Source organism: Eptatretus burgeri, chromosome 4, assembly GCF_056783735.1.
Source record: "Eptatretus burgeri isolate ZD-2024b chromosome 4, Ebu_testis_v1, whole genome shotgun sequence".
Lineage (NCBI taxonomy): Eukaryota > Metazoa > Chordata > Myxini > Myxiniformes > Myxinidae > Eptatretus > Eptatretus burgeri.
In genome coordinates this window covers 120,250,391-120,273,605 of record NC_140964.1, presented here as the reverse complement: position 1 = coordinate 120,273,605, position 23,215 = coordinate 120,250,391, and the positions used below count along the sequence as shown (strand labels likewise).

The window sequence follows — 23,215 nt, the reverse complement described above, 5'->3', positions numbered from 1 at the left end:
CACTCCGACACAGTGTACCAGCAAACTGGCACTCATTTTGCCGATCTCGGAAGGATGACAGGCAGAATCAACCCCACCTGGTATTAATTCAACAGCCGAGGTGGATATGAACTCAGGATCCCATGATCCCAAGCCCACCACCCTAACCATTCAGCCCACACCAGGCACATATGCACATATACCTACATACATACATACATACATGCATACATACTCGGGACTACAAAATTTAACTTTTGCTGAAAAGGACATTGTCGAAGTTTTTCGTCTTACACTCACCAGATCACTCGCAATAACACTATAAGTCAAAGATGAAAGCTATTTATGTTTCCAGGGGGGTTACTGATTTGCTCACTTGACAGACAACTGGTTAACATCCATGCACATTCTTGCTGTGTGGCAGCAAGGGGATAGGATAACACAAGCCACCGCAATTTTGGAAGATCTAAATGCAAACTACTCGGTGATGTAGTTCTGTATGATTGCGCAGCAGTCCTTGAACGCAAACTACAAACGCACCTGTTCCACCTTGTGATGTGTATGAGAGAATGTGCCCACCTGTGCTTCAGACATGACTTCTCCAACTGAACTTTGTCCAAAATTGCTGGTTCGAAAAGAAATTAATCTGATATGTGTATGTGTGTGTGTGTGTCACATTAAACTGTCCAGTTTTGATGGTATAAGAAAAAATTCCTTCTCTGTTCGGATAATTCATCTATATTAAATGGAAATTGCTCAACCAAACACGCATATACACACATACCTGTAAAATCAAACTTATAAGTGATATTTAAACACCACTTCTGCCTTAATCGAAATCAATCCTCAACAGCTGATTCCCCTTCAGACAGGACATTTCCATTATGGAATGGTTATGCATCTGAAGCTTTTGGTGGGTTTCCAATAGATATACTCTTGACTCATGATGGATGTAGCTATATTGAAAAAGGGTATAACTTAATACATTTGTATCTAATGTAAAAGTGTTGCTTTTCCCACCCTGCTTTGTCCTCACTGCTAGGTCTGAAATTAGTAAGCCACAACGTTCCCCTGCTATTTGCACGAACATCCAGCCTTCTGTTACCAGTCAACCTGTTGGGACAAACTTGTTGGAACTCGAGCGTCCACTCTCGGCATCACGCGAGCGAGTTCCGGAGAGGCCTGCAGGTGAACGTTTGCTGGAGAGAGCTATGGCTGATGGCTTAGAACGGGACAAAGAACCGACCAATGCAACAACGATTTTTCCAGAAAGGAATAATGATGAACGTGAGTGTCCTTTCCCTGGGAAGGCATCTAGCTCGGATAGTCGGTCACTCTCTGACAACTTTAGCAAGTGTAACCGGGACCAGGCAGGGGATGATGAAGAGCAAGCAGACCGTGGGGAGAGGAGATGTGTCCCTGAGCCTCAGATCAAAGTAGGGAGTGCTATACTTAGCCACAGGCCAAACGTGGAAAATCCAGTGGTGGAGAGTTCAGCAGAGAACAAGGGTAACTCACCATTTCCTCGTTTGTTAAGTCCAGAAGAAAGCAGACAGCTCCGTGATGCTGAGAGACATGGTGAAATTCCCACCCATGAACCCACGCGGCAGCCATCGGATGTGCGAATAAAGGAAGAATACAAGGAAGAGGCTGAGGTGATGCTGCAACGTTCAGGTATCGGACAGCACCAGCTCACTACTCGCCTACCTGAACCCAGCCACCGGTCTCCATCTATTCACACTGGCTCACTGCCACCAGGTCTAGACATTTACCCACTGGGGCTGAATGGGTTGGTGGGTCTGGATCGTGGGCGCATGGTTGCGCCGGCAGTTAGTGCCGCTTATATGACACTGCCACAGTTGGCACGAGACCGCTATGCTCACTGGGATGCCATTCGTACACACTACAGAGACTCCTACTCTACCCTTGAGGTCCAGCGTAAAGAAATACTGGCACGGGACTACATGCTTCAGCGCTATGTAACTATGCCTGGGATGTACGAGGCGGCACAGACACGGAATTACCGTGAGCGAGAGCTTCATGACTCCTCTGAGAGGGAGCGCCTGCAGTCCTTGGAGCTGGAGCGCTCTCGACTGCTTACTGCCATAGGACACCCAGTTGCCAACAGTGGCTCCACCACAGGGTTGCTCCATGAGCAAGGCCTGCATCCAGGCCTCACTCCCATGACTCTCCACCCAGCACAATTCCCAGGGTTACCCAACCCACGGCTTCTCAATCCTCACATGGGGTTCTCACAACAGCACAATAGCTTGGTTGCCAAGACTCCCCCTGGAGCACTCTCACTTGGTGGACCACCTCCACTCATTTCACACGATTCAACACTGAGACATGCCATGCCACTCAATCCTTTGGCACCTGGCGCAGAGGGGCAGGAGCAAGTGGGAACTCCACGTGGTGGTCGGGAGGTTGAAGCACGGTAGTAGCTCAGACGGTAAGTTTTTTTTTTTTTTTTTCACCATTCATTTGCTTCCGTCAGTCCAATAAACAGGACCTGAGTATTGAATTTCATGATGCAGCTGAAGGATCTTGCATGAAAAGATATATTTACCCTCTCCTTAGGCAAGGGTATTGCATTTGGGTCCGTCAGTTTGTTTGCTTGGCCAAACAGAACTTTCTGTTTTTCTCCCCAACCACTTGTCAGATTGAGAGTGAAATTTTCACCATTGGAGTAGTTACGCCTGGAGAATGTTGGAATGATAATTATGACGTCATGGGTTATGTGTTGCGGCAGTCATGCTGGAAAAATGGAAAAACTTTGGACCTCTATTTCTGAAACCGCACCAAGGAAAAAATTGAAACTTGGCACGTAGCAAGTACTCCTCATAGGGAATGAGTGTGATTTTTTTTTAATAACCTCATAGGTGCCTTAGTTATGACGTCATAATTACATATGTAGAACACTACATCTGATCAGTATGAAACCTTTTGAGGGTCATCTAGGGATAAAATAGTCCACAAAAATGTTTGATGACGTCATCGGTCACGCGATTCGGCAGCCAGATTGTTTTTTTTTTAAACCTTCAAAAATATTCTTCTCCGAAATGGCTGGACAGATCAAGGCAAAACTTTACACATATGACCGCCCATCCATGAGGAACAAAAGGTTCACACATATGACATCAATGGTCATGTGATTTGGCAGCCATATTTGATTTACTCTCAAACGTATAAAAAATCTTCTCCAGAACGGCTGGATAGATTGAGGGGAAACTTCAACAAATGTTCACTAAGGAATGTGTGTCCAGGGTTGTTAAGGAATAATTGATGATGCATGGTTTGGCAGCCATATTGGATTCAAGAAAATATTAAATAATGTTTTCTCTGGAAAAGCTTAATCAATTGACATGAAACATCACAATTGTAATCGAGTAAGATTGGGGGATACATGTTTTAAATTTCAACTTGATCGGAACCATGGTCTGGCAGCCAGAATTATTTAATTTTTTGATCTGGGTTTTTAATATTTTTGATTATTATTATTATTATTATTATTTTTATTATCCCCCCGCCAACCAACGAAGTTGGCGGGGGATATAGACACGGGCGGGGGATATAGACCATCCGTCCGTCACATTTTGTTTCCGGAGCTTAACTACAAATCCCCTAAAGATATATTTACGAAATTTGGTACACATATCAAGCAAGTAGTGAACTGGTGCCTTTTGATATTTAGAGATTTCCCCCTAAAAAAATTCTGTCACTTTCCATGGAAACAAGTTGGGTATTAAGAAATAAGTGAGGTTAACCTTTGTTTCCAGAGCATAGTTGCAAAAGTATTAACTATTTCTTTATAAAATTTGGTACACACATCAATAATAAATTGAACTGGTGCCTTTTGCTACTTGTCCTCATTTACTATGGCGGGGGATATCGAAGACTTTGTCTTCAACGGTTGCTAGTTATTTTTTGAATGAGGCTCACTTGGCTGCGCCTGGATGCGTTTGAGGGTTGTGAAGTAGCGGATGAAACCCGAATCCTATCCAGGTTCCTTCTGATGACTTAATCTTTTATTTTTGCTTGTTTGTGTTCCTTCTGATTACTCCGATGCAGGACTGTTCCTATTTGGTCTTCCATTTGATTTGAATTTATTTTAATCCCATTCTGAATTCCATTGAATAATAATAATAAAAAACGTCATGGATCAGGGTCAGGTGTCCGATCAAAGCGGGACGTCATCCCGGTCATCACTGCCAGCAGTTATAAAGTAGCAGTTATAATTATCTCTTATTAATTATTCAACACACCAGTGCACAAACACCATACAAAACTACACAAACAAGTCCTGGTGAGGGTCTGCAATCTCTGATCGCTCTTTTTCTTGTTTAAAATTGGGAAACTTTTAAGCATCGTGTAATCACACTTGCATTTATTAACCCCATGAAAAAAGGTTCTTCGTTCATTTTTTAGATCCTCGTGGAGGATCTCTGTCTTACTCACATTGTTGTTCTTGTGGACTTTTTTGTTTCACAGCCTACAGTAGGGTGTTTCACAAAATTGATTTTCACAAAATTTTGCCAGATCGCTTTTTGTCTTGTTCCAATTGGCATTGTAAGCATATGTACCAAAAATGGAGTCAATTGCTGCACATTTAGGGGTGGCACACTTTTTCACAATGTTGACGTTTTTTTCTATTTTTAGGAATAATGGCATCAAGAAAGAAATGTAACTTGCTCGAGAAGCCCCCTCTACCTTCCATTTTAGGAGCTCGCCTTCCCTCAAAGGAGCAAGTGCTACTCCACCTCCTCTATCATATTGAAGAGGGGAAGGCATTATCAAAGGCCACAACAGCAACAATGGATGAAGTAAAGAAGATATGGGAGAGAGCCAATTTACCGACAATGACGGATGCCAATCTTCGAAAAAAGATCAAGAAGCTGTATGCGGAGTACAAGAAACTAATAAAAGAGAAAAACAGAGAGATGGATGGAGCTCTTTTACGTCATGAAACTTGGCTAGGGGATCTTCAGGACCTCTTCGATATTGCTGCAGCAAACATATTCGACCTGAAGATCCCCGAAGAAGACAAAGAATTTCTAAGGCGCCAAAGAGAAGACCGGATATCATGCTCTTTTGGATGTGTAGACAAGGTTCAGCAAGGGAAGGATAAGAGAAAGAGGGCAAGAGAAGCTGAGAGAAACGCAAGAGCTGAACACAGTGCAGAAACAATGGCAAAACAGAAGTGTATCCGAGGTACTCACACGCTATCTCGATTGAGGGAAGAAGTTGGACAAGATTCATCAACAGCCTCTGAAGATGGTTCAGACGAAGAGTTCGCTTACAGGGCAACGCCTGCCAAGCCCAGCCATATCTCACATGCAGGATTAAAGAAGCGAGGCTCATCTGAAGTACTTGTTGCTTCATTGACAACAACATGGGACAGAGAGGGTCTATCCAATCGTCAGGCTGCTGCATCCTTCATAGTGACAGCAAAGAGCTTGGGACATGATGTTAGCAATTACTCAGTAAGTTCCGCAACTGTCCATAGAGCTTAGGTCGAGCAATAAAAATTGTGAAAAAGTGTGCCACCCTTTACTGATGTCCTATTGGCTCAATTTTTGGTACAGATGTTCAAAATGTCAATAGGAACAAGGCAAAATGCGATCTGGCAAAATTTGGAAAACTTTTACTTATACGATTATATTGTGAACCACCCTAGCCTACAGTTTTCATCGAAACTCTCTGAAAGTTGGTGTATATATGTAAAAATTCCCTGCGCAGACAGTAACCATCTCCGATTTTGAAAATTCCTCCTAAAAAAAAAGTTTGACATCAAAATATCTCCGCTAATGGAAATGGCCTAAAAAATTATCTCCGAAATTAGGCAAGCTTTTTGAATTCTGTTTGCGGGAATCAAACAGGGCATTAGCAGAGATGAATTACCGCACATATGATACATCAATATGACGTCATATCAATTTTTATGACGTCATTCCTATTTTTTGACATTTTTTGTTTCACAACCCAGAGTTTTCATCAGATCTTCGTGAAACTTGCCATGTACCTGTGTATGCAGAAAGCCCACGCGCAAGCAGTAACCATCTCCGATTTTGGAAATTATTCCTAAAAAAAAGTTGACGCCATAATATCGCCACTAATGGAAATCGCCTACACCATTATCTCCGAAACGAGGAAAGCTGTTTGAATTTTGTTTGCGGGAATCAAGCCGGGAATTAGCACAGATAATTTATCGCAAACCTGAGACATCACAATGACGTCATATTCGTTTTTATGACATCATCATTAAGAGGACGAGGATCTTCGCTCATTCGAGCTTGTTTTTTTTTATGTGTCCCCTGTAGATGGACTCGAGGCATTATCTCGTATGATATTTTCCATAGACTGAAAATTGCATATTTTGAGGAAAATTCAAGTTCTAGTTTTACCAACTGGTATTCTTCCTTTGAACATCATGGTGGAAAAGAGGAAAGATGGGTATTGTGATAACTTAAAATATATATTTGTCGAAAATCGCTCTGTGAGGGATTGGCAGATGTGTGTGTGTGTGTGTGTGTGTGTGTGTGTGTGTGTGTGTGTGTGTGTGTGTGTGTGTGTTTGTGCGTGTGCGTGTGCGTGCGTGTGCGTGCGTGCGTGCGTGCGTGCGTGTGCGTGTGCGTGTGCGCACGCGCGCACAGTGTTTGGGGTGAGGAAGGGTAGGAGTAGGGGTGGTGGTGGTGATGGTAAAGGGAGAGGGGAGCGGTTGGGGGAAGAGCTTCTTGATAAACTGTCGATTCCGAATCTTGGCTTCACACGTGTGTTTCATTCTGTACAGCAGCCAACGCTTTCAGGGACACGTTACGGTGCAAACTCAACAAGATTCCTCAAAACACGGTGCTTGTGGTGCATTTACGGGCTGTGCCGCAGCGGAGGGTCGTGTCACCCGCATCAAGGCTTAATCGCACGAGCATCATGTCGAGATGGTGCATTAACAAGGGAAGAAGGCATTTGTACAAAGTTCTTTTTTGCAATGAATCTGCTTGATGTTGACAACAAAAACCCAATAATGACCTAGAAAGCCTTACACACAAGCGACAAGACTATTTAAACCTTTACAAAAAAAATGTACAGCCAGAAGCTTGCCTATGACGAAAGAAAATGGATTGTATTCCCTTACAGAATATAAATGTATTTCTGTGAAAAGTGGGTTTGATTTGTATGAATTTGTACATAAGCATTTTATTGTGTTTGTTTGTGTTTGCCTGCGCTTTTCGTCATTGCCATGGAGCGATCAAACTACACAGCATTTATAATAATTGGTATACTGTAACAACACACCTATGCAAATTTCGTTTGGATACAGACTTGGTTAGGTTTCTTCTCTGGGTCTCTCTATTTAACGACTGCAGGTGGACCTGCTGTTGTATGACGGAGCAAATGAGGAAACGTTTAAAATTTGAGCCCACTTCTCGATGAATTTGCACCTTCACTGGTTCATACCGCATCTGGCGTTCAGTAAAAGTTAACTTATGATGAGCCGTCGCACATGCCCCACTTGTTGAACGAGAATCCCATTGCTGTAAACAATCCATTATTTCGAGCAGTGGTTACCTATAAACAGGATCACGGTCTCAGACTCTTCCTTCTTGAGCCATTGACGAGAGACCCTCCTGCGTATGAACCTTTAATACGTTTTGTATGGACGAGCCTTGTGTGGAGAAGCGGGCGGTTGTATTCGTGGAACGGGGGAAAACACACCATTTTGATATACAAATGCTGTAAAGGTTCCTTTTTGTTCTGTTGCTTTTGTGTTTCCACGAAAGCACGCAAAGCTAGATTGTAAATGTTCAATAATACATGTGCAGTTTTATTTTATTTTATTTTTCATTGTACTATACTATAAAACTTGAAGTGAAGGTTGTGTTGTAAATAAAACGTGATCAAGGTGATTGGTTTATTTGCTTTTGATTTAACATTTTGTCCAACATTCAATGTGACCTCACTTTCTCACGACAACCAGACACTGAGGCCGTTGGACTGGCCCCAGCAGCCGATTCATTTTTTATTTATTTATTAGGACAACTCTTTCATCAAACTTTTGCATTTAAAGGTGATGTAAAGCTGGTCATCCAACCTATACTGGCACATGAAGCATGACATGATTGACCATGAAGCAAAGAAGCAGCATGTACCATTTTCAGTTTTGGTATGATTCGATCAGGGTTTGAACCGGCGACATCCCAGGCTTTGAGCAGATGCTCTGAGCCTGGTGACTTCTCAATCGGAATTTAACCAATGTGCCAGCAAACAATGGCCTACTCTGAGAAATTATGGGATATTAAACATCTACAAGTAAAATGCAGATGGGATCACCTGGCTTTGCCCTCATTTAAGTGAGGTAGCACCCACTACAGCCACCCAAACCAGGACAGAAATTTCCTTTGGATTAAAGTTCTTCTTTCTTGTGCAGCCACAAGGCAGTGGGGTCGTGTGATTGGCGAGGGCATGGCTGCCACTGCAGCAATGCCCTCAATAGATTCGGTCAGGAATTTGGAATTTGTTCAGGGTGCCGGTGATAGCTCGTCTACTCTTTGCAAAGGGCAGCATGGTATCTAATGTCGACCAATTGATGCTGGAAGATGGGACGCCATATTTAACATCCACCTGAAGAATGGCACACAAATTGATGAATCACGCTGCCTATGAAACACCAGAATGAGAGCTTATAGCTGGGCCGAGATTCAAACCCAGGTAAGACAGCTCGGAGGCAGGTTTGCATACCCCTTAGCCATCCTGCCAATCCCACGAAAAGAGGGTGGGCCTGGGTAGGGTTAATGATGATAGAAAAGATCATGGGTGTGTATTTTCTTTCTCCCCATTCAATTTCAAAGCCTGTACAACAAAGGCAAGTAAAAATAAATGAGACATAGACGTTATATATGTATTATATAGACATCAATGGTGTTCAAAGTCAGAAAATGGACCCTGGATTGACATTCCCGTCTTTGACAGAAGTCATGGCTGCCGTGCAGACGTTTGGTGTTCGTTTTGTTCACTTAGTGCACATGTGGTCACCACGACACACAAGATGTCAGACCCATGAGGTCTGCATTTGACATACTTATGTCTGGTGAAAAACAGCTACCACCAAAAAAACAAAAACTACAACTACAACGTATGTTGTGAAGAAGAAGATGAAGCTTATTGTGAACATAGGTCGAGAATCGAAAACGAAGTGTAAATGAATAATTTAAAATACAGAACTGAATTTCTTGAAAATTATTTTAAGCCAGTTTTGTTACAAAGCAAGAAATATCTCAGTTTTGTGTGCACTTTTAATCAACTGTCCCATCCAACAAGATGTACACTACAGGGACTTTCAGGAAAGAAAGCAGAGAGTTTGAAGGAGGTGGGTTTGTGGTGGACTAACAGGGGTAGAAAAGATGATGGTTTTGGATGGGGGGAAGAAATTAATGCTCCACCACACGTCTGCCTTCCCTTCCTCTCACCTAACACTGTCTTTCCTTCCCCCCTCCTCACTCCCCGTCTCTCTTTTCCCCTCCACCTCTTCACTGATGCTGTGCCCCTTTACCAGTACAATGGTACTCATTTTGCCGACCTCGGAAGGATGACGGGCTGAGTCAATCACACCTGGTGTTAATTCAGCAGCCAACGGGGCTTGAACTCAGGACCCTAGGATCCTAAGCCAACCGTCCGAGCCACTAAGCCAACACCAGGCTTAATGAACAGTCAAAATAGCATCATGGATCATGCCTTCTTGCATCTACAAACAAGTGTATAGGTTGCTCCATCTACGAGTGTCCACATGTTTGCAAAATAAGTCATGGCATATTTCAAACGAATCGGCCTTCAAGCGATCGTGAAATTTCAATTCCCATTCCACGAGTATTACGTTTCTCTGCTTGTTATCCAATTCTACAGGGAAAAGAAAACAAACAAACAAAAAAAATCATTCTGCACCGGAAATTGCAGGGTTCACTCGTATTTATAAACATTAAACTCGTGGGTCTTCACACAAACATATTCCCCTCAAGCGCATAATGACGGCACGAATCGCCAAAACTGAGGGAAATAGTGTTCAATGACCCTTCGTAGGCATCGGTTACAAGATGTACTGCACAATGAAGAAATAAAAACGGAGGGGTTCTCCACCCTCTTTGCAGGCGCAGCATGAAGGTGAAATAAATCATGCGATACGCAATGGGGTATCATTAGAGAGTCCAGTACAGAGCCAGCATGTCGTCTTTTTTATTCAGCAGACCAGAAGGCGAAAGGAACTCCAAAGGAACGTGTCTTAGAGTTTTCTTAAATTCCCGCTCAAACAGCTGTGGTGGGATGGGGGAGTGCAAGCATTCTTAGAGCATTAAAACTAAACTACAAACAGGGCACATCAATCCTAATGGTACATCAATGTATTTAGGAAGGAGGCTCCACAGACAAAAAGCCAACATTCATTCATACTTTATACCGACCTTTATCAAAAAGGGAAGGATGGCCTGGAGGTACGCACACTCGCCTCTATCTAAGCTGTCTAGCGTGTGTTTGAATCCCGATCCAGCTATAAATTGTCGTCCCGGTGTTTCACAATCAGGGTATTTCGTCAATGTATGTGACGGCCCTCGGACGGACAGACGTTAAACTGGGTGTCTCGTCTGCCGGCATTAGTTGGTGGATGTTAAAGATCCCACAGTGTTATTCGCGAAAACTAGGCGAGCTATATCACCGACAGCATGAACAAATACCAAATTCCTACACTGACTCCTGCTGGGAGAGGGATGGCAAACCAGCCAGTATAACTTTTGCTAAGAAATTGCTTCGGCAGCACCGATGCTCTGTGACAGAGTAGGGTACATCAGACAAGAGAATAATCTGTAAAGGTGGTGCTCTTTTCTTTCTTTTTTGCAAAAAAAAACATTTGCTCTCATTTGAAGCGGTGATCTCATGTGCTTAACATGGAAGAGGCAATTTTTATACATACAGTGGTCTACAAAAGTATTCACCACCCCATAAAGTTTTCACATTTTGATGCTACCTGAGCTTATTTCATGATGCTTTCAAATGAAACTTAATATGCAGACTTTTTACCAACTAATTCAAAGCGATAAAGCTAAAAATGCAGATTTAAGATGTGAATAAGTTAGATTAATAGAGAAAATCTGATTCTCAGTTGCATAAATAACCTTAAATCACATCAGGAGCAAATGCTTTGTTTGAAAGGTTACAAAACAAGTGTAATAGGTTTCACCTGTATGTAATCAGTGGTTTAAATATTAAACTCCCCCACTTATCTGAGGAGGTTTAAGGTTCAACTCACTTGGTCCATCAACAAGGCAAAGATGAAGACCAAGGAGCTTTCCAAAGAAGTCAGACATAGAGTGGTGGAGAAACACTCTTCAGGGGAGGGTTATAAGAAGATTTTGAAGTTACTCATTATCCCTTTGAGTGTGATGAAATCCATCAGTAAGAAGTGGAAGACGTATCATACCACACAGACTCTACCCAGATCAGGTCGCCCATCCCAACTCAGCAGCTGGGCAAACAGGAAACTGGTTCACGATGTCACTGTAAATCCAACAATGACTTTGAAAGATCTGAAAGGCTCTATGTCCGAGATGGGGGTCAGTGTTCATCAACCAACAATATCCCGTTCCTGTCACAAAATTGGTCTCCATGGACAGGTGATAAGAAAGAATCCATTACTGAAAAAGATATCCAAAAGCTTGTATGGAGTTTGCGAAAATGCATCTTAAAGAGCTGGTTGTGGGTCACAAAACATGTTCTGAAAATTTATCAATATGATTATATGTGCATTAAATAGTTTAATGCAAACTAATGTGGTTGCCTAACTATTGGGAAAATTAATGAAATTTAACTCCGAAGTTGTTATTTCTCGAGGCTGTTGAAAAAAAACAGCCGCGTGCCATATATGGATGTTGACGTCACGTTCTCCAAAACAAAGCGGACGCTCACTCGCTCATTGAAGAAGTGTCCAGTTCAGCGAGCCGTTCTTTCGCTTTTTTGAGCTTGCAACTGTCTATATTATCCTTTTTAAAAATTTTGAATTGTTGTAGAACAAAGTTATTTGGATATTTGTACATCGTGCCTCGTACGTGTGTCGTCATGTTTTGCGAAAATGGCTGGAAAACGGGTAATCGCTCCCACTGATTCCCGAAGAAATCAAACATTCGCCGGCAGTGGATAAGATTTGTACAAACAAAACGGGCGAATTTCCCCCCAAAGAAAACGGGTAAAGAGGACCCTTTGGATAGACTTGTCATTTGTGGTGACCATTTCACAGCCGAGGATTACGAAGGCATAAACACATCTGATCACCACTCTGTTAATATGAGTTGTTGGTTGACAAGTTCTCCAGATACTGCTCTGTCACAGAATCAATTGTTGAGTTTAAGTGAGAAAAACCTTGAAATGTATTCTTAAAGAGTATATGGAAAAACACATAAATAAACTTTCTGAAAAACACAAGCATGAAAAAATCTCTCAACAAATCAACTTATTGTTGATTAAATTACTTTTTTTAACAGCATCAACAAATTGCGCTATTTCCTTTCAATTGTAAAAAATTGATCAATTTTCCACCTTTTTTTCTAAATTTGGTATAATATTTCCCAATGAGGCTAAACATGTTTTGGTATTTATATGCCACAACAGTCTCTTGAAAGTTGGGGTTTGTTCTAACTGTTCACTTTCGCTGGGATCAAGCTCAGCTGTCAGAAAGACTTCAACGCCAAGGCTACAGTGTATAATATATTTGGGGCCATTATTGATTCTTTCTATTTCTGACTCTTGAGTGACTCAAGGGTTAAAAATTATTATATCAAGTCACAGACAAATCAAACTTTACATTATTTTATGCATCGAATAAGAAAATGAAAATCTACAAACCAATCTGTCTGGTGGAGTCTGTCAGTGTGAACTGCCGGGCAGGCAGTCCTCCCACTTGTACATGAAATAGGCCGTTTTCTTGCACTTGCAAGTGGTTCAAATTTATATGGCTCAGGGCCAGAAACTCCATAGTATAAATTCCCATCATCCTCCGACTCGTCCTCGGCAATATCAGAATGAAAACACTCAATTTCATCGCCACTGAAATCACTCTTTGATTCACATCTCGCCATTGTTCACATGCTGTTTCCGAATGTTCACGAAGTTTTCGGAGAATGTGACGTCATAGCATCTTCGGTAAATTCCGGTCTGCTTTTCGTTCACTGACAAAAGTTTTGACTTTAAAGTTAATTTTAGCATATTTGGAGTTTCAAATGTAAGAAAATAATTGCCCAACGATTATTATTAATGTGATTACAACCTTCGAATCACGCGAAGTCATCAGCGACCCAAAACCTGTTCCTTTAATGATACTGCAGGCATGTGGAGAAAGTTTTTGTGGTCAAACGAGACAAACATTGAACTTTTTGGTCTAAATTCAAAGAATTACATCTGTTGCAAGCTAACACGACACATCACCCAGTCAACACCATCAGTACTGTCAAGCATGGTGGATGTAGCATCATGTTATGGGGCTGATTTTCATCAGCAGGGACTCGCAAGCTTGTCAGGATAGAAGGGACAATGGACGGTGCAAAGTACAGAAGAAACCTTGATGAAAACCTGCTTGAGTCAGCCATGAAAATGAAACTGGGTAGGAGATTCACATTTCAGAAAGACAATGATCCGAAGCACAAAGCCAAAGCCTTAACGAAGTGGCTGAGTAATAAGAAAATAAGAAAAAGACGTCATGCAGAGCACAATACTTGCAAAGTGCACCCCCCCCCTCTCCAAAGGTCATCATGGATACATCACATTGTCCATTTCATCAAGATTAAAATTCACAATCGTAATAAAAACTCAGGTCAATCGGATGAAAATTGATTATTTTTCAAATTGAAATTGATGATTTTAGAAGTTTGACCTTTGACTTTTTAACCTCAAAAATAGATGGTTTCCCAATCCAGTGACGCAATAAGCAAATCTTGTTCAAAGTTCAAGTCAATCAGATGAAAAATGCTTTTAGAGATTTGACCCCAAGATGACCTTTGACTTTTGTCCTCAAAATCAATAGGCTTCTCAGTTGAGACTACCTCGACAACTTGGTAAAGTTTCATGATGATCGGTTTCAAATTGTGACCTGCAGGCGATAAACCGACAGACAGACATAACAAGCCGGTAGGAGGACATGGGAAGTCGACTACCCAATAGAACCTGACGCGATGGGCTTGTTCGATGTGGAATGACCTGAGGATGAAGCACAAGAAAATTCATGATTCTAGCTTCAAGGTTTAATGCTGCAGATTATTTCTTTAAAATACCCCGACATTTAGAGGTTTTTCGGCCGTTACTAGGCAACGGAGGGGTCCATGGCAACGGTTCTTTCTCACACATAACGAGGACATACCATGAACCTACCACACCAGTTTCATGTATATCTGTCTCATAGTCTCTGAGATATAACGAACGTCGTTTTTTATTGTTTTCAACCAGGGCTCATTCAAAGTCTATCTTCTCCGACAGTTTTCATAGGATCCGGCTGGAAATTTTTGACAATATGGCTGAATGTACTTCCCACAGTCGCTCGTGGCCTGATTTTTGATTTTCGAAAAAATAATTTTTTTATGATTTTTCAAAAATTTCAAAGTCCCGTTGTTGGCAACGGTGGTGTCCATAGCAACGGTTCTCATTTGCACACAACTAGGTCATGGTATGAACCTACCAACCAAGTTTCATCGAAATCGCCATTTTAAATACTGATAATAAGGGTAGAACAAATCTCAAAAAAAAGTTTTTTTTTTAATTATTTTTTGACTAGATCGACTACCCAACAAACGTATCGACGGAAATACTGATAATAAGGGTAAAAAAAAATGTTAAAATTTTTTTTTGATTTGTTTTTTCGACTCGATCGACTACCCAACAACAAAATCGACTGATCAATATACTGTGTTTGAAAAAACTTCGACTTTGCAAGGAATAAATATTATTGAGTGGTCCAGTCAAAGTCCTGACTTGAACCCAATTGAACATTTATGGCGAGACTTGTAGATTGCAGTTCATCAACAATCCCCATCAAACTTGGCAGAACTAGAGTTTTCACATGAAGAATGGGTAAGGATTTCACCATCTCACTATGTAAATCTGGTGAAGACCGACCCAGAAATACTCGTAGCAGTCATTGCTGAAAAAGGTGCTTCAACCAAGTGCTGACCTGGTTACTTTTACAACTAGTGAATTTAGATTTGTGCATGTTTTTTGCAGGTATTCCTGACATGTAACCTCCTTTAACAATAACAGTGTTTCGTTTCTTATTGTTACAGTTGTGCGGGTAGATGTAAGGATTTAATAAGGAAGTTTAGCATTGTGTAGAGTTGCTTGGTCCGAAGACGAGTAGAGGCATCTCGATGGAATTAAGTTAGGGAATCTATGAGCTTAAGTGTTACGTGTCACCACGCGAGGGGTGGTGCGGTGTTAATTAGCCTTGGGAGTAAAAAAAATAAGCTCCCCAGTATGTAATTGCCCTCTGTGATTTTTCCCTATGTTTTTTTATATAACAAGCCAGGCAGTAAAGCTGGGAAACACATCCCTGAAACGACAACAAACAGTAGAAGGTTTGGGGGCAAACAGGACACACCCTGGAGGCGGAGGATATAGAGCACAGAAGGAGAGGGAAGTTATCAGAGACGGGAGAGGCTGGCGCACTGCACGGGGGGGTTGTGGAAGGCTTCCGTCTGGAAAGGACGGGAGTTTGGTGGAGCACACACACACGACGTCGGTGTGAAGAACGCACGAGGCAGGTGGCACCTCTGGAAGGAGAGGAAGGCTGGCACATTTGTAGCCTTTGTGTGAAAAAAGCTGCTTGTGGATTGCCTGGCATACGTCTGCCCTGCCCTGAGAGAAGTGACGGCACCATTTCGCCTGCGTGTGCACGTGCTGATGGAGGCGCCTCCATTCTGGGTTTGACGAGGATCAACTCTGGCCCAAGCTGAGTACCAGTGTACTTAAAAAGGGGAGGGGTTTTCTTTTCATTTTGGTCACCCCTTTGTCTGTATTTGTGTCCGTGTGCGAGGCCTCGACCGTAGGAATTATTTATTTATTAGTTTCATTATTTGCTTTTACATTATCGTCTTTGTAAATATTTGTGTATGTGCAGTAAATGTGTTTATTTTGAAGATATTGTATTCGTCCATTTGTAGTGGGGTTCACGGATAAATCCCCTTGTGCTGTCTGGTGCAGTGATCCTCCACCGTCCACCATTGCCCTCCACCATGCCCATCGAGCAGGTGTTGAAATTTCCGTCGATCAACGTGTCTGCCTCCTCTTAATAAGGAACCGCTCGGCCGTCCCGGGAGGTTGGCGGTATAAACTGCCCAACACCACACAAGTGGGTCGGGGGGTTAACCTGAGTAGGGTGAATATACTGATTCTGGCTCACTTTTCCCCATGTAAGTGAATGGGGGATTTTCAGCGATTCATTTTTTTTCTCCCTAAAAAGTAAACCCCCTTTTTATCCCAAGGTATATTTATTTGTCTCACCTTTTAACCTAGGGGCACTCTTTTCAAATAACCAATGCAATAAGATAAAGATTTGTTCAAGTAGTAAAGTAGTAATGTGATTTGTTAAAGGTGATTCTAAAGAAATATCTGAAACATGTAAGCCGAGGGACACTCTTTTTCAAATAACCAATGCATATTGTTTAGCTCACTCATTGAACCTATAAAGATTTTGTTCATTCTCAAATTCCTTCAATAGTTTAATTTTCTTTGCACAATAATCCCCATCTAAAATATTTAAAAATAAAACTTTTGAATCTTTATATTTTTTTAAGATACCCCTTTTCTGCCATACAAATGTATAGGGAGAGCTCTCTGACTCGAGACCCATTAGGACAAAAAAAACCTCATACAAATTAATAGGGGAAGCTTTCTGACTCAAGACCCATTAAGACAAAAAACCTCATACAAATTAATAGGGGAAGCTTTCTGACTCGAGACCCATTAGAACAAAAAAAAACCTCATACAAATTAATAGGGAGAACCTCTCTGACTCGAAACCCATTAGGATAAAAAGAGGAGAATGATTTTCTCTCCCCCTCTGACTCTTACTCCACTCAAAGGTGAACCAACGAATGGGGAAGTTTTTTAAGTGTTTTCAGTTCGTGCCATGAAGATGAGGAAGTATTCTGTGAGAGACAAGGCCTCGTGGTTAGATTTTAAATCAGAACACTAACAGGCTAATAAACGTAAGTTTGATCAAAAATCATTCAAAGCATTTTCATTTTGTGTTAAAAATGGGTAAGTGCTTGAGAATGTATCGCCCACGCATTTCCCAAGCTAAGCTGTCTTGCCGGAAAACATCATTTCCCCGTGTGGACATGCCCTGAAAAAATTCCAAGATTATGTAATTTCACTTCCTCAAAGTAGTTTTATAAACGAGCCGTCAGTCGTAAACTTTGTCTGAAAGCTTTATAATTTTTCTCATCTTGTCCTATTGAGAAACGATTGAAACATGAACTATCTTTCGTCTGAAGAAGAAGAGAATCCATTACAATATCGGCAAGTTTGTTTGTGTTCTTCCTCTGAGAATCACAGTGAAGCAACTGATTATTAATTAAATCACTGTATGACTAATAAATATTGTTTTTTTCAACAGATTGTCTCCAATAACAATATCGTTGATCGCCGATGTTGAAAATGAATTATCCGAATTACACGATGTCTGGGCACAGATGTCTGATTTTGTACAAGAGATTCAGATTTTCCGGGGAGAAATGAGAGAAATCATTACCGACTGGAAGACATTGCTGTTATCTCCTATAATCTTGAAAGATTCGACTTCAAGGTGAGAAACACACACGTACACGTGCATGTGTGAGTGTATGTATATCTGCTTGTCTCTGTGTTCATTTCTATATCTGTCTCTGCCTGTCAATATGTCTCCTGAGTTTTAACACATTATTTTTTACTTTTCAGTTTAGACACTAGTCTGGATGAACCAAGTGCACAAGTTAATCGTCTGCAGGAATCTAACCCGGCACTCAAGACATCTGAAGCAGACTGCTTGGAAATATCATGTTTTTACAACTGAATATTTAATATTATCAATGTTGAACAATTATAAATGCTTTCCTTACAATTATCTGATTCTTAACTACAAAAAGCGAATCAAGGAGATTTAGGGGGGGGGGGGGGGGGGGGAGGGGGGGTTAGGTGCGCCACCCCAACGATACAGCACCCCCTCATCCCACCCCCTCCCCTCCCCGTGTGTGTGGGGAAGGGTGGGGAGTGGGATGAGGGAGGTGGTGGGTCAAAGGTGGGGGGACAAAGAGGGGATGAGGGGGGGTTGTGTGGGTGGGGCTTGTGTGGAAGGGGATTTTGTGGGAGGGGTTTATATGAGAGGGACTTGTGTGGGTGGGGACTTCTGTGGGTGGGGTTTATATGGGAGGGGCTTTTGTAGGTGGGGCTTGTGTGGGTGGGGCTTGTGTGGGTGGGGCTTTTGTGGGAGGGGTTTATATGGGAGGGGTTTATGTGGTTGGGGACTTCTGTGGGCAGGGTTTATGTGGATGAGGTTTATGTGGATGAGGTTTGATGTGGATGGGTGAATAGATGGGTGGATGGGTGAATGTGCAGGTGGACCTTGTATGGATTGGTGGACAATTTTTTTAATTGAATAAACATGTTGTGTGTGGGGAACTCATTAACTACTTGACTAATCACTAATTATGTGAATATGATGAATGTGGGTAGAGCTTGTGTGGAGTGGGGTTTGTGCGTGGAGCTTGTGTGGAGTGGGGTTTGTGTGGAGCGTGGGTGGGGTGGTGTTTGTGTGGGGTGGGGTTTGTGTGGGTGGGGTTTATGTGGGTGGGGTTTGCGTGGGTGGAACTTGTGTGGGCGGAGTCAAAAAGGGGTGGAGTAAAAAAAATTTCAATTTATTTTTGTCTTGTAATTCCTGTGAATCAGATGAACCTAAAATCTCTTCCCCTTCTAAATCATATACTGTATCTTATAAGTCCAAGGAACTGTATCTATTACATCAACAATTTTAAAAAGTTCGTTCGTCCATTGTTTAGTATAACCTTTTTCAAAATGTGATTTCCACCAATATATTCTTACGATATCACCAACTTTGAACTGAGGTTTTCTGACATTAATCTCTTTTTCATATTTTAATTTTGTAAATGTTTCTGATGGTTTCATATTTGTGTGCCGTGTGAATCGTGTCATTATACTTATCCACAATATCCTGAATAAAAGATGACCATTGTTGTGAACCGAGTTCTGTGAATTTTTTATATAGTCTCTCTTTTAAGGTAGGATTAAAACGTTCAACAACAACGGCCTTTTCTTCATTAAAGGTACTGTATAATGTAATACTGTTATTTTTTTAGAAAATTCATAAATGACTTGTTATAAAACTCTCCACCCTCATCAGTCCACAATTTTTTAGGTTGTCTCTTACTTTTATTAGATATGTGTTGAAAGCCTAACATAAGAGTATTTCCTGTTTTGTTTTTTAAAGGGACAACCCATGCGTATCTACTCCTCAAATCAATAACGGTTAAAGCATACTTGTACCCCTCATCATTATTGCGTTCAATCAAATCAGCGGACCAGATACAGTGGGGAGAACAAGTATTTGACACACTGCCGATTTTGCAGGTTTTCCCACTTACAAAGCATGTAGAGGTCTGTAATTTTTATCATTGGTACACTTCAACTGTGAAAGATGGAATCTAAAACAAAAATCCTGAAAATCACATTGTATGATTTTTAAATAATTAATTTGCATTTTATTGCATGAAATAAGTATTTGATCACCTACCAACCAGTAAGAATTCCAGCTCTCACAGAACTGTTCGTTTTGTGGTTAAGAAGCACTCCCATTCTCCAATCATTACCTGTATTAACTGCACCTGTTTGAACTCGTTATCTGCATAAAAGACAGCTGTCCACACTGAATCAATCAGACTCCAACCTCTCCACAATGGGCAAGACCAGAAAGCTGTCTAAGGACATCAGGGACAAAATTGTAGACTTGCACAAGGCTGGGATGGGCTACAGGACAATAGGCAAGCAGCTTGGTGAGAAGGCAACAACTGTTGGCGCAATTATTAGAAAATGGAAGAAGTTCAAGATCACAGTCAATCTCCCTCGGTCTGGGGCTCCATGCAAGATCTCACCTCGTGGAGCCTCAATGATCATGAGAAAGGTGAGGGATCAGCCCATAACTACATGGCAGGACCTGGTCAATGACCTGAAGCGAGCTGGGACCACAGTATCAAAGAAAACCAGAAGTAACACACTACGCCGTCATGGATTAAAATCCTGCAGCGCACGAACGGTCCCTCTGCTCAAGCCAGCGCATGTCCAGGCCCGTCTGAAGTTTGCCAATGACCATCTGGATGATTCAGAGGAGGAATGGGAGAAGGTCATGTGGTCTGATGAGACCAAAATAGAGCTTTTTGGTTTAAACTCCACTCGCCATGTTTGGAGGAAGAAGAAGGATGAGCACAACCCCAAGAACACCATAACAACCGTGAAGCATGGAGGTGGAAACATCATTCTTTGGGGATGCTTTTCTGCAAAGGGGACAGGACGACTGCACCGTATTGAGGGGAGGATGGATGGGGCCATGTATCGTGAGATCTTGGCCAACAACCTCCTTCCCTCAACAAGAGCATTGAAGATGGGGCGTGGCTGGGTCTTCCAGCATGACAACGACCCGAAACACACAGCCAGGGCAACTAAGGAGTGGCTCCCTAAGAAGCATCTCAAGGTCCTGGAGTGGCCTAGCCAGTCTCCAGACCTGAATCCAACAGAAAATCTTTGGAGGGAGCTGAAAGTCTGTGTTGCCCAGCGACAGACCCGAAACCTGAAGGATCTGGAGAAGATATGTATTGAGCAGTGGGCCAAGATCACTGCTGCAGTCTGTGCAAACCTGGTTAAGAACGACAGGAAACGTCTGATCTCTGTAATTGCAAACAAAGGTTTCTGTACCAAATATTAAGTTCTGTTTTTCTGATGTATCAAATACTTATTTCCTGCAATAAAATGCAAATTAATTATTTAAAAATCATACAATGTGATTTTCAGGATTTTTGTTTTAGATTCCATCTTTCACAGTTGAAGTGTACCTATGATAAAAATTACAGACAGACGTCTGCGTGCTTTGTAAGTGGGAAAACCTGCAAAATCGGCAGTGTATCAAATACATGTTCTCCCCACTGTATAATCAGCTTCCTTGGAATAAACCTTCCTTCTCTGAAACTTTGTGAATATTGGTTTATGTAATTCATCAGCTAATTGCTCTTCAATCTTAATGACATCATTAGAGCCTATAAGTTTTTTGAATTCCAAGTCCAAGTTTCAATTTAGCACTGATCATCTTCTTCACGATCAACCTATCAACTTTTTCTCTCAAGGTTGGATTTTGTATCAGAGACAAATTATCCACATTTCTCTATCGGCTTCATGATTTTCTTACAAAGTTGTGGTATTCCCATAATCAATATCGTGTCTCATGCACACTTCATCAACCCTATTGATGGGGTTACTCCATGATTTAGGATTGTCTGCCTCATCTAATCTTTGATCTAAGTTTGTGCCTGGACCACAGAAAGAATACCCTGGTAGATGTAATTCCCCTGGTATTCCAATAGTTGTAAATTTACTTCCTGATAAAAACTTTCGTATATCTCCTCCACGTTTGTGTTTGGAGATAAATTGACACTTTTTTGAATCACACACCGAACATGTACCTTTTTGTATAACCCTGTTATTTTTACTTTTAAAATATGAAATATTTTTAGTATTAGTTTTCTTTTTACATTTGAGACAATAACTTATTTATTTATGAGAAAAATTCCTACAGAGTGCAAAAACCTTTTTAGTTTCCAACATGCACATTTGAATCTTAATTTTGAAAACATAAAGAATCCTTAGAAACGTCTTTACAAGCTCCTCCATTTATTTTAGAAATAAATGAAAAAATTAATCAAAGTCAATATCTTACCGATGACAATAGTCTTGTCGACAATATTGCAAATTAAATAGACTTGTTAATTCTTTGTTTTCCTCCTTGGTGGGTTGTTATTTTCTGTAATACCCCCAATCTTTTTTTAATCTCATTGGTTTCCATATTTTCATATTTATTCAGTCTCGCTCTTTCCTCCCTCTCCTCCCTCTCCTCCTTCTCTCTCTTCTCTCTCTCCTCCTTCTCTCTCTTCTATCTTTCCTCCTTCTCTCTCTTCTCTTTTTCCTCCATCTCTCTCTCCTCCTTGTCTTCCTCGTCCCTTACTATCCTTGAATCGCTTACACCCCATAGAATATCATACATATATTCATCGGAATTTCTTGTTATTCCTGTATCCAAAATAATTTTTTTGACAACGGCTAATCAATAAAATGTCTTTTGAAATCCTAAAAGAGCCTTATGTTTTCTTAACTATAATTTTTTCATTATTTAACATTCTAATTAAATCCAAAGTTGTTGGCTTATCAACATCAGCATAATGCCAATCTTTTATTGAAAATACCTCATATTCTTATGTTGTAGAACATATTTATTAAAATACCGAATACCCTTTTCTTGAAGGTATGCTTGGACAATGTACATAGAAATGATAATTTTCTTGAAGCCTTCTTGCCGTCATTTATGTATTAGAAATATATGTTAGAATAATATTATGACACGAAACACCTCCCCATCTTCCCATAGTTAAATCATTTTGTATTTCCATACTTATTATATATAATCCTGTTTTTTTCTGTTTTCATGATGTAAACTAGGGCAAAACCATTATTATATTTACCCTTATTAAATTATTTTATTTGTTGTTTACTAATCGTTGCTCCACAAAACTCATTCTCTATACCACGTCGATAATATTCTTCCTTACGAGACTGATTTAATTGTTCCAGGTCTTTTAGGTCAATTTTAAATGACCAATTATACCCAAAATCATTCATATCATACCCCCATTGTTCTATTCTCATACAAACGATACGCCCTTCTTTATAAAAATTTATTTTAATTCGAACTGTGAATTCTGTATGACCTGGAGATAAAATCAACACTTCTGTATATTTGGAATACACGGCCGTTTTATTTAAGGATATATATATATATATATATATATATATATATATATATATATATATATATATATATATATATATATATATATATATATATATATATAGTGATAAATCGCTTAATCTGACCAAGTCATTCACGTCAGTCGGGCTTGGATAA

At 40.8% G+C, this 23,215-nt stretch overlaps 2 protein-coding genes across 2 annotated transcripts in view; one reads left to right on the top strand and one right to left on the bottom strand.

Annotated features, from left to right (window-relative positions):
• Window positions 1-7,883, top strand: part of LOC147028994 (autism susceptibility gene 2 protein homolog) — a 493,807-nt gene extending 485,924 nt beyond the window's left edge. The window contains exons 16-17 of the mRNA XM_085879897.1: window positions 1,022-2,431; window positions 6,770-7,883. Coding sequence (XP_085736023.1) covers window positions 1,022-2,420 — 1,399 coding nt within the window. The 3' untranslated portion in view covers window positions 2,421-2,431; window positions 6,770-7,883. The remainder of the gene's footprint in view (window positions 1-1,021; window positions 2,432-6,769) is intronic.
• Window positions 7,884-8,003: 120 nt separating this feature from the next.
• NOC4L (nucleolar complex associated 4 homolog) overlaps window positions 8,004-23,215 on the bottom strand; it is a 134,706-nt gene continuing 119,494 nt past the window's right edge. Inside the window, exon 15 of the mRNA XM_085879898.1 lies at window positions 8,004-10,280. Within this exon, the coding sequence (XP_085736024.1) occupies window positions 10,167-10,280 (114 nt within the window). The 3' untranslated portion in view covers window positions 8,004-10,166. The remainder of the gene's footprint in view (window positions 10,281-23,215) is intronic.